The following is a 12074-nucleotide window of genomic DNA, read 5'->3' on the forward strand; positions in this document are numbered from 1 at the left end:
TAGGAACACACAAAAAAAGACCAGTAATATGAGAGAAAGGTAAACAACAGACACATGAAATTTTTAGTCAATAGACAAGCATATATTCCTTAGAGTCTAATTGCATAGATAACACACAAATACTAGTGGGAAATTGCAAGTAGAGCTTGTGATTGCTTCTCATAGCGGAATCCGTTCCCCTTAGAGTCATCTGCAGACCAAACAAATATACCATGGAGTTTGTTCTGACTCTTGAGCCTATTGCAGGCAGTAAAGAAGCCGTTTTCTGGTGTCAAGCCACCGCTCCCATCACTTATAAAGCTCACTAAAACCTTACCACCATTATAGTTAGAGCTTTGGGTGTTGAAATAATTTATAAATTGAGAAACTGTTGTTCCTTGATCATAGGCATAAAATTGGAAGTTGACATAGTCGATGAGGTGACCATAGCTCTTCCACAAGGCCTTGTAATGGCTTTGAACATCGTCATCATCAAATGGAGCTATGGAAGCAAAAGAAATGACTCCACTGTTCTTGAGGATTTTTATAAGGCGCCCAATGCACTCAGCGAAAGTGTCTGGATCAGCGTGGAAGTGCTCATAGTCAATATCAATTCCATCCAAGTTGTATTCTTGGATGATATCTGTGAGAGAAGAAACTGCATTGGAAACCCAAGAATCTACAGAGGAAGGGTCGAAGTAAGCATAGCGATCTCCCACACTGTCCCCTCCTAGGCTTAAGGCCACCTTAACATTTGAATGGCGGCTCTTGATGGAAGAAACCTGGGAAGGGCTGAGATTATCAGAGTCCCAAAAGACATTGAACTTCCCATTTGTTGGAGAAGGAGAACCTGAGGTGTCATAGTCTATGGCAAATGAGAGAATGAAGTGGAATTCAACATTCGAATTAATGGGAACATCAGTGAATCTAACATTCTTGAACTCAGCTCCTATATATTCTCGGAAGAGGTTTGAGTTCACAGGAGCTGCTTGGGTTGACATTTGGCAAGGGAACAAAACTTGGAAAATGAAAAGGGCAATGAAAAGCTTAGAAAAGTCCATTGTTTTGAACAAGCAGATTATTGCAGTAGGCTTTGAGTTGAATCACTCCTGTTTGAATATTATTATATAGGCACAGCACACAATACAAAGGTTTGGAACATGGGGGGAAATTAAAAACAAAGAAAATGTTTGTTTGCCGTTGACGTAATTATGCTTCTGGGATCTTTCTCCTGCTTAATTAGAACAAATTAGCTACTATTTTGGCCCTGGTGATCTCATAAAAAAACCAACTATATTAAATGAAGCATGTATTTACTTTTGCCACTCAGCGAGACTTCCGACTGTCAACTTCAAAGATTTTTGTCTTATATAGATCTTGAGCTGTTAGTTTGTCTTCTGACATGGTTATGCTGCATAATTGAGCCAAGAACTTCACTATCTCCACACCTTGGAAGGACAGTGCCCTGAGTGGAATGGTAGTCTTGGAATTAATTGATGACTGACTCTGGCCGGGAAAGTGAGTGGTATCCGCCACTTTTGACCTTTGAATAATATGTTTTGTGTGAATTTCAAAAGTTTGTTGCTCTAGTCAAGAACAAGAAAATATCATGATCATCACTACTTAACCAATAATTGATTGACCTTATTCAACACCTTTTGCCCATTCAGACATTCTGACAATTCAACTTCAGGCTTTTTTTCTTTCATCCTATCGTTAGGAATTAGGCTTCTATGCATGTTCAAAATATCATTCAATGGATCTATTAGTGGCCTTTATAATTATAGTTTCTTTTTGATTCTCCACTAGAACGGTGTGAATATTGGCAGTTTAAGCATTCCACTTAACCAAATAATGCCATATTAATCATTTCCTCCCACTAGAAAGGTACCCTTTCTCGTCAGATTTTTACAAAGGAATATTTCATGTTTACATAACAGTGTTTCGGCCTAAGATGGAACATTTTGACGAAATAAGACAAGACAGGGGAATGCTATGTGTGTTCGGACATTATCCTATGGGTCTTTGTATGGTTAGGTTTGGGTTCGTATGGGATTCTGTTGGTTGGATTTGGGCTTCCATGGGTTCTTAAAGTAGATCTAAAAATTATTGGGCTTTGATTATTGACCAGATTAGGCCTCGAAAAATGTAAAGTACGAAATATTTTCCATTATATTAACAACAGATCAAACATTTGGACAGCCCTAAAATCTATAGCTGTACATGAACAACTCCCCTAAAGGTTCCCACTTTCAGATTTGTCCATTAGATAAAATTATTATTTTATCTTTGATAAAAAAAAAAAAAACAAATCACACAATTACTTATATAAAATAATTATTATGATTAAAATATAAATAAAAAATTTCAAATAAAAAATTTAATTTTTACATTTTAAACCAGAAAAATATTAAAAAAATAAAAAAATAACTCTTAAAATAGAAATTCAAGATTTCATTCAAAAATTAAAAAGAATCCATCTAAATACTACAAAAGAACATAATTTTTCGCAAATTAAAAAACATCGACTACATTTCATGACAAAAAAAATAGCAAAATCACCACAATAAACATTTTTTTTATTTCAAAATAAAAAATGAAAAAAATAAAAGTTGAGGAATTTTAGATTGACTCCAAAACACATAATTTTGGTATTTAAAAAAAAACTCATATTAATGCAGATATGATCCAAAGTCAACTTCATTTCTTCTATCATTTTAATCCCCAAGTTTAACGGAGGAAGACGGGATGTCTCGAGAAGCATGAATGACATGCTTTGTTTCCTTTTTCGAAATTGTTTTTTTTTTTTTTATTGGTTGAAGAATTAGTTTTGCTTATCTCCACAGTGCTTGTCCTATCTAACTCATGGTACTGAATTCCTTTTCCTAGTAATAATTCTATGTTTTTTCGGACGAGAACTCAATTAAATAATAATAAAAAATTACGAGTACTAGGATTTGAATATCATATTTTTAAATGTTACTTTTCATTACATGATTTAACGGAATCTGGTCCATTATGATTTTATTTTGTAATTACAGCGGAATATTAATGCTGTATGTATAGAGTTATACTTTGGCCCGTTAGAAGGTAGTATCTATTTCATAATACTCGGAAACCAGCCATGCAACATTAACTACTAGAGAGATTTTTGCAAAGGATGGCATTTTGGTTAATGCAGCAAAAATAGGGCTCCTTGCAAAACCCCACATTTAATAGAGGAAAACAGAAGAAAAATGTGTTTAAAATCCAATTTCATGAAGTTATAAGTTGATTCCTTAGCTAGCAAAAAGTATGAACAGAATCTGTCCAGCTGCTAAAATGTTAGCAGCAATAAATACTGAAAAAAAAAATTGATCTTTCTGAAAATGGCCTTTTATACGTTATATTTGCTTGACAGCATGTTTGTATAACTGAAAAATCCCACCTACACCAAATCTTTGAAACACATTGCACCTAGCCCTTCTTGTTTATTTGTAGTCAAGGAAAAATATCATCCTGAACTGGTCATAAATGACAATAACCATGGTATCAATAAAATTGCCTGTAATTGCTAAGGTGCACTGGCTATGTCAAGAAAAATAAAATCTAAGATTCCAGCTAATTGGATATGAGATTCGATCTTTTGAATCCACTATAAAATACCATTTATCACATTTCAATTTTATGCATATTCAAACATAGAACAATGGAGAAATCAGGTTTCCTGTTGCTTGTTGGCATTTATGTGATTTTCATGCTTAGCTTGAGCCTTTCCTCTGGTGCTGTAGAGGAAGATAGAAAGGCAAGTATTATTTTTACGTCTTTCAAATGAATTTCTTATTATTTAAAAGCGACAGACCGTTAACAATGTTATCTGAACTGCTTCATAATTATAATAATGTGTGATGATGACCATTATTATGACGCAGGTTTACATTGCATACTTGGGATCACTTCCTGGAGGAGAATACTTTCCATCATCTCACCATTCCAGTATGCTTCAAGCAGTTTTTAAACAGAGGTAGGATTTAAGGATTTTGATCAGATAAGGCAATTTTTTTTAGCATTATTCAGAATCTGATGTTTTTCCTCTCCAGCTCTGTGGCAAATTACTTAATCAGAAGTTACAGTAGGAGCTTCAATGGATTTGCTGCGAAGCTCAGTGATGAAGAGGCAAAGAAACTTGCAAGTAAGTGGTGTAAAGCTCTTTTATCTGCAACTTTTAATATAGGATATACTCAGAAATTTGGAATGCCTTAATCATTTATTTTCACAATGCCATGATTGTATGTAGGCATGAAAGGAGTGGTTTCTGTTTTTCCAAGTAAAGTTTATTACCTTCAAACAACAAGATCGTGGGATTTCATGGGATTCAATGAGACTGTTAAACGTAATCTTACTGTTGAAAGCGATGTCATTGTTGGTGTTATTGATAGTGGAATCTGGCCTGAGTCAGAAAGCTTCAGTGATGAAGGCTTTGGTCCTCCTCCCAAAAAGTGGAAGGGTTCTTGTAAGGGTGGCCAAAACTTTACTTGTAACAAGTAAACATACTTCTTTATTTTTTTAAGTTCACACTTTGAAAGTTATATTCAGATACCAGTAATTATATATGTTGTCTTAAAATGTTTGTGAGTTTACTAACAAAAATTAGTACGTATCGTACAGTAAGCTTGTCGGAGCTCAAGTTTACGGCCAAGACTCTGCCAGGGATACAGAAGGTCATGGAACTCATACTGCATCCACAGCAGCTGGGAACAACGTAGAGGATGTTAGTTTCTTTGGATTGGCTAAAGGCACTGCGAGAGGAGGGGTTCCTTCTGCAAGGATTGCTGCATATAAAGTTTGCAGTGAAGAAGGATGTGCTTCAGCGGACATCTTGGCAGCTTTTGATGATGCTATTGCTGATGGAGTTGACCTTATAACAATTTCAATAGGAGCAGATTCTTCATCCGAATTTTACCAGGACCCTATTGCTATTGGTGCTTTCCATGCAGCAGAGAAAGGAATACTTGTCATGCAATCTGCAGGCAATAGTGGCACATCAGGACCACAATCAGTGATAAGTGTAGCACCATGGAAACTTACTGTAGCAGCAAGCACCACGGATCGCCTATTCATTGACAAGGTTGTTCTTGGGAATGGGGAGACTCTAACTGTAAGAACCATACTGCTCTTGCACATTTACTAACATCCTATTTTCTACTTATTCTAATTATTTCTCTTTGCAAGCAGGGATTTTCAATAAATTCTTTCAGTCTTAATAGAACAAAGTTTCCACTAGTTTATGGGCTACAAGCAACATCAGATTGCGATGAGACCAGTGCTCGGTTGGTTCCATTGACAAGCATTTTGATTTAGTTTTTCATTTGCAAAGATTAGAATAAGCAAAATGTTTGATAATTGGTGATCCCTTTCAGGATCTGCGAGATTGGTTGCCTGAACAGTAGTTTGGTAAAGAACAAGATTGTTCTATGCGATGAGTTTGGGGGACAAGAGGAAGCTCATGTTGCTGGTGCATTAGGATCAATTTTGCAAACTTCAATTGATAATGTTTCATTTGTTGTCCCATTGCCTGCTTTAGCTTTAAGCATTGACAACTATGATTCAGTCAAGTCCTACCTGAGTTCCAACGAGTATGTAGATATCTAAAATTAGCTTTCTAAAGCTTATTTCCGTATGTTAGGCAAATTCAAACTGATGACTCTCTCTTGTGTCACAGACAACCCGAAGCAGAAATATTAAAAAGTGAAACAATTGAAGATTCTGCTGCTCCTGTAGTTGCCTCGTTCTCTTCACGAGGCCCTAATTTAATTGTACCTGAGATTCTAAAGGCATGTATTTCTACTATAACCAACAGCTCTCTCTTCTCAAATTTCCTTTGCTTCTTTTCACTAAAGCAATTCCATTAATGCCATGCAGCCCGATATAAGCGCCCCAGGAGTGGATATCTTGGCTGCATATTCACCAGCTGCTTCACCTTCAAGTATTGCAACAGATGAGAGGCGAGTTAAATACAATATAATTTCTGGAACCTCCATGTCATGCCCTCATGTTGCTGGTGTAGCTGCTTATGTTAAAACATTTCACCCTGATTGGTCTCCATCAGCCATCAAATCTGCTCTCATGACTACTGGTAGTCTTTCATATTATCAATGTCATTATTGTAATGAACCTGATTTTGTTAGTTTGTTTTTCTATCTTACCATTTTTTTCTGTTTCCGATAGCTTTCCCCATGGATCCGTCCAATAATCCAGATGGTGAATTTGCTTACGGATCTGGACATGTCAACCCTGTAAAAGCTATCAATCCTGGGCTTGTATATGACACTGTTAAAGGAGACAACATAAGATTTTTGTGCAGCATTGGCTATGGTGAAGGTACCATTAGACAAATATCAGGAGATAACAGCTCCTGCCCCGAAAACTCCGAAAATTTGCTGCCAAGGGATTTCAATTATCCTTCACTTACAGCTGCAGTTCCAGCAGGTGATTCTTTCACAGTCAATTTCCATAGAACAGTTACAAATGTTGGTGTAGCAAGATCTACTTACAATGTAGAACTCTCTTCCAACTCGAAACTTGATGTCAAAGTTACTCCTGAAGTTCTATCCTTCAAGTCCTTAAAGGAGAAGAAGTCTTATAATGTTACTGTTACCGGACAAGCTTTGGGTAATTCATCGATGTTGTCAACATCATTGGTATGGTCAGATGGCACTCATAGTGTTAGAAGTCCAATTGTTATTCATACATACGAAGGCGTTCAAAGGGTTGTGAGGATCTCATGATTACACGAGATCCCTTAAACTTGTCCTACTGATCTTCAGTCCTGTTGGCCTGCCTGCACTGATGTTATTGCTTCCAGTTTATGTTATAGACGTTTAGTCAATTTCTTGCCATCTATTAATAATAGATTTACATTTTTGATCAGTCCTAAAATTTATTCTAGCAATGTTAGGAAAGAAAGCATAAGAAATGAAGAATGCCCAAGAAGCATAAAAGGATGAAAATTGGCTTATATGGAAGAAATTTAGTTATGCTTGTCTGATTGTATTTTCTCAATATGCTTTCTTATGATTAATCTCAGACAACTTTTTCTACATGGATACCAATACCATAAAAAATTAAAATTTCAATAATGGGAAGCAAATCTGGATATTGATTTGATATGAGATTTTCATTTATTTTTTCCATGTTCATACGATGACAGACAGGCATCTATCCATTCAGATGTATCCTTCAAGTGTCTACTCACATGTGTCAAAATCAAAATCCCAGAACTTGCATCACTAAGTAGGCTAGAACGAACATGGATTTTAACTTGATTGATTCATGCAATTATTCTTAAAAAATGACATCCAATAAGTTTGGAATTCAAATCTTAATCCTAATGTTTCAGTTAAATTTTGACCAAGAAAAACATTAGGATAAATATCCAAATTGTCTAAGTTTGGCTAATAAAAATGCTAGAAACCTAGAACTGATTTGGACCCTTGTTTAAGCATTCCAGTTTTTTTTTAAGGGAAGGTTTTATTTTTTAGGGGAACTGATTTGGACCCTTGATTAAATATTTGGATAAATATCCAAATATCCAAATTGTCCAAGTTTTCTATTTCTTTTCCCCCTAAAGTATCATGTGAAGCATAAAACTTGGCAACATTAAGTACTGCAAGTGATTTATATGGTAAAAGGAGCCATTTATAGGAGATATGGAGAAATATAGCCTTACTTTCTCAATATAGCCATTTGTAGGTGATATTTGTGGAAATTTTATATAGTAAAGAAGCCAGTCTGGTGCTGACCTTTGAAATACATTACATTTAGCCTATTGGATTTTTTTTTATTGGAGGAACTAGGAACAATATCATCCTGAAATGTTATACATTACTCTTAATTCATGCTATATATATATATATATATATATATATTATATATATATATATATGCTGTTGGCATAAACACCATAACTATAATATGCATTGGCTATCAATGGAAAAATACTTGAGTCACTAGAAATGGAATCTGAGGTTCAATTTCCTTAATTATAAAATTCCATTGACCAGTCTGCAATATTGTGCATATTCAAGTCAAGCATAGAACAATGGCAAAATTTGTGTGTGAAATGTTTCTTGGCATTTTCTTCATTTTCATGCTTAACGTGAGCCTAGATGAAGACAGAAAGTCAAGTATCTTTATAACAAATCAACGAGTTAATTTATTGTTCGAATGAAGAATGAGAAAGATTGTCTAAATTGTTTGGTAACTATGATGATTATGATGATCATCATCATGGAGGTTTACATTGCTAACCTCGGATCACTTCCTGGAGAAGAATACTTTCCATCATCTCACCATTTTAGTATGCTTCAAGCAGTTATTAAGCAGAGGTAGGACATCTATATTTTGAGATAAACATTTTATACTTCTTCTCTCCAGCGCCATACAAAATTACTTGATCAGAAGTTACAAAAGAAGCTTCAATGGATTTGATGCCAAGCTTACTAATGAAGACGCAAAGAAACTTGCAAGTGGAGTGAAGATCTTTTTTTCTTTTCTGCAATTTTTAATCTATGATATGATTAAAAAATTGGACCTTATAACGCATTTCCACATTGCTTTGATATGATTTATAGGCGCGAGAGGAGTAGTCTCCATTTTTCCAAGTAAAATTTACCACCTTCAAACAACAAGATAATGGGATTTCATGGGATTCAATGAGGCTGCTAAACGTAATCTGACTGTTGAGAGCAATGTCATAGTTGGTGTCATTGACAGTGGAATCTGGCCTGAGTCAGAAATCTTTAGTGATGAAGGCTTTAAGCACGCAAAAAGTGGAAGGGTTCTTGGTAATGGTGGACAAAATTTCACCAGTAACAAGTAAATATTTCCATTCACTTTATAAGATCACAGCTTCAAGTACCATCATATTCATATTTATGTTTCCTAAAATGTTTGAGAATTTCTTATCAAAAAGTTAATGCTTATCTTACAGTAAGCTTATTGGAGCTCGATATTGCAACTCAGCAGCTCATACAGAAGATTCTGCTAGGGATGGAGATGGTCATCGAACTCATACTGTATCTACGCAGCCAGAAACAATGTAGAGGATGCTATTTTCTTCGGATTATCACAAAGCACTGCAAGAGGGGGGTTCCTTCAGCAGGTAATACTGGCATAAAAAGAGCGCAAACAGTGACAATTAGCACCATAGATGCGTACTGTTGAGCTAGCAGCATTTGTCGCCGATTCTTAGACAAGGTTGTTCTTGGGAATGGGAAGACTCTCAATGTAAGTATATATGCCTTTTTGTTACATATGGAGACCCATTAAGCCTTGGACTACACAATGGGATATGTTTCATATAATGGCTACTCATTCTACTGATTTCCGTTAACCCAAACCAATCTTGAACAGTGATAATGGATTTTCTAAGGTTTTCAAGTTCCTTGATTACAAGTTAAATTCCACTACTCAACAATAAAAAATTATTTCTCTAAAATTAAAGTAGTTTATTTGTTCATTTTTCTTGATTTTAAACTGAAATCCTTCAACTTATTTGCTTTATATAAAAAAGAAAGGGCCAAAAAGCCTTTTCTTTTAATTTCATTAATTGTCGGCAAACAACTAGTATATGTTAATCTATTAAAAGTTGAATTATTTATTATTAAGTCTTATGCATTTTTCATTTTTTATTTAAAAGTTCCTCCACTTAAAAAAAATACTTAAAATAATCATTTTATTATTTGTTCAGGTATTACGGATAAATCCAATTATTGTACCAGAAATTGCCATGATTATTATAACAAAAATAGTAGTAACTTGGATCCTTGTCTAAGCAATTCAGCTATTGCTGAACTTCTTTTATGTTTGAGCAGGGACACTCGAAATGTACCCCATATAATACACACAATTTGATCATGCAGCAAGTAGATTCTGAGATTGCTTCTCATATTGAAAGCTGTTTGATTTTGATTCATCAGCATATCATATAAAGATGCCACCGAGCTTTCCTTGGTCTTTCAACTTATTGCAGGCTTTAAAAATTCCATCACCAGGTCTTAGGCCTCCACCACCACCACTCTCGAAGCTGGCCAATAATTGACCTCCCCCATAATTAGAAGCTTGCTCATTGAAGTTTCTTATAAATTGGGAAACACTGAGCTTGTCTTATGCATAGAATTGGAAGTTTACATAGTCAATGATATGTCCTTATTTCCTCCACAATGTTAAATAATGGCTTTGAACTGTTTCATCTTCATAGGGAGCAATTGAAGCAAAAGAGATAGTCCAACTTCTTTTCAGACTCCTTATGAGCTGTCCAATACATTCTGCAAATATTTCAGGACTAGTGCTGAAGTGCTCATAGTCAATGTCAATTCCATCAATATGGTAATGGTTGATCATATCAGTAAGTGAAGAAACAGCATTCTGAACCCAAGACGCCGTGGACTTAGGTGGAAACATGACATTATTATTATCGCCTACAGTATCACCCCCCAAGCTGACAGCAATCTTGACGTTTGATTTACTCTTCTTTATCGAGGCAATTTGACCAGGGCCCAAATTGTTGGTTTCCCATAATATGTTGAACTTTCCATTAGTTGGTGATGGATGATTGTCATAAGTATAATCAATTCCAAAGGCCAGTGAAATTCAACACTCGAGTCTATAGGTACATCGGAGAGCTTGATCGAGTCCGATTCTGCACCAATATACTCTCGGAAGAGCTTGGAATTTGCAGCTGCAAAGAAACAAATGAAACAAATCATTTAGCTCACATGATGAAAAAGAAAAAGAAGAAATCCCTTTTTTAGTTCTTTCTCCTAAATATTTATTATACATTAAAGTGAAATGTTAGCACAAAGAGGATTATTCTTCTATTCATTCCTAGAAAATGAATCAGCTGCAAAGGATGTGTGTAGTAGTGACTATGGCTCACAATCTGCAAATAAACAATAGATATAAAAGCCTAATCACCATTGCATTCAAGAAATAACAGAATAAAGAAGGTAGCAAAAAGAATCTTGCAGAACTCCATATGCACACTTTGTTTTATAATACAACTACAACCTAGGTGAATTTCCCATACTTGGGCTATGCCAATTTATAGGAAAGCTGAAACACTTTGCATTTCGCCTTATAGTATGGAGCTGGTATACATAGCTATAACCGCCATAAAATAAAATGTTTATTATGCCCAAGATGTTGTCCTATGTACATTAATGTCAAATATCCTTTTGTTTTTAACCCAAAAAAGTATCACCTTGGATAAAATCATGAAATAAATGGAAACAAATAACAGCTGTGTATGTATAGAGTAAATTAAACTAGATATGAATACAAACACATGGCCACCTGATTAAGACTTGTTTTGATTCGATATCAATGAATAATATTATATCTGAATATGCAGTTAGATAGTAAGAAAATTTTGAAGATGATTAAAGCAATATTGTTGTGAATCAGCTTGAGCTGCACAAAAAAGAGCTCATGAAGTTTTTGCTCCTCTTGGCCAAGATAAGAATCTTTTTGTTTCTGATGTTCCAAGAAGCTTGGTACTCTCCTAGCTTTATTCCTCTACCGGCCAAAATGTTAGCCAACATTGTCCGAAGTAAGACCAAGAACAAATGTCCGAAATGTTTTGATTTTGACAACATCAAATGCAATAAAACAAGTTATCTAGGCCCATGAGAGGATTTAATTATTTGAAACCAACCAAAATGATGATATAGTCCATGCATCTCAAAGAATAAATATCAGATTTGAAACCAGTTGACAATATGAGGATACATATACCTATAACCTATAAGATTATGGTAAGTATACAGTTAGAGATAAAAATTTTGACAATACCAGTTTTTTTTTTTATAAAAGAAGTAGTTGTCAATTTGAAGACTATAAAAGAGATTGTAAATGCTGAAATTTGAATCATAAACTTGATGAATGTCATCTTATAATGCCCTCAATCTCACATCAAGAGGATGTGTAGATAAGGAATAATATATATGTAAAGACTTAATCCCAAATTTGTGAGGCGCTTTTTGTAGGATAAAATCGTGAAACCTTCGGGTTAAAACGGACAATACCTCGCAAGTTGGGTGCGAGTCTCTACACAT

General features: G+C 34.9%; 1 protein-coding gene and 2 pseudogenes across 1 annotated transcript; 1 reads left to right on the top strand and 2 right to left on the bottom strand.

Moving 5' to 3' along the window:
- On the bottom strand, positions 1-1288 carry LOC111302178 (chitinase 2 pseudogene; annotated as a pseudogene).
- Positions 1289-3667: 2379 nt separating this feature from the next.
- LOC111301859 (subtilisin-like protease SBT4.3) lies at positions 3668-6905 on the top strand. Its single transcript, XM_022897865.2, has 10 exons — positions 3668-3763; positions 3891-3982; positions 4059-4150; positions 4256-4502; positions 4627-5116; positions 5194-5288; positions 5379-5594; positions 5681-5792; positions 5881-6094; positions 6187-6905. The coding sequence occupies exons 1-10, from the start codon at positions 3668-3670 to the stop codon at positions 6744-6746; spliced, it is 2214 nt and encodes a 737-aa protein (XP_022753600.2). The 3' UTR covers positions 6747-6905.
- Positions 6906-9873: 2968 nt separating this feature from the next.
- On the bottom strand, positions 9874-12074 carry LOC111301860 (chitinase 2-like; annotated as a pseudogene).

Source organism: Durio zibethinus, chromosome 15 (genome assembly GCF_047325235.1).
Source record: "Durio zibethinus cultivar Kanyao isolate XHJ-2024 chromosome 15, ASM4732523v1, whole genome shotgun sequence".
Classification (NCBI taxonomy): domain Eukaryota; kingdom Viridiplantae; phylum Streptophyta; class Magnoliopsida; order Malvales; family Malvaceae; genus Durio; species Durio zibethinus.

What these genes read in the sequence shown, in the direction of transcription:
- LOC111301859 (XM_022897865.2), top strand. Translation starts at nt 3,668, where the DNA reads ATGGAGAAATCAGGTTTCCTGTTGCTTGTTGGCATTTATGTGATTTTC. An exon ending in GGAATGGGGAGACTCTAACT is followed by an intron (nt 5,117 to 5,193) that starts GTAAGAACCATA and finishes CTTTGCAAGCAG; the next exon opens with GGATTTTCAATAAATTCTTT. An exon ending in TCCTACCTGAGTTCCAACGA is followed by an intron (nt 5,595 to 5,680) that starts GTATGTAGATAT and finishes CTTGTGTCACAG; the next exon opens with ACAACCCGAAGCAGAAATAT.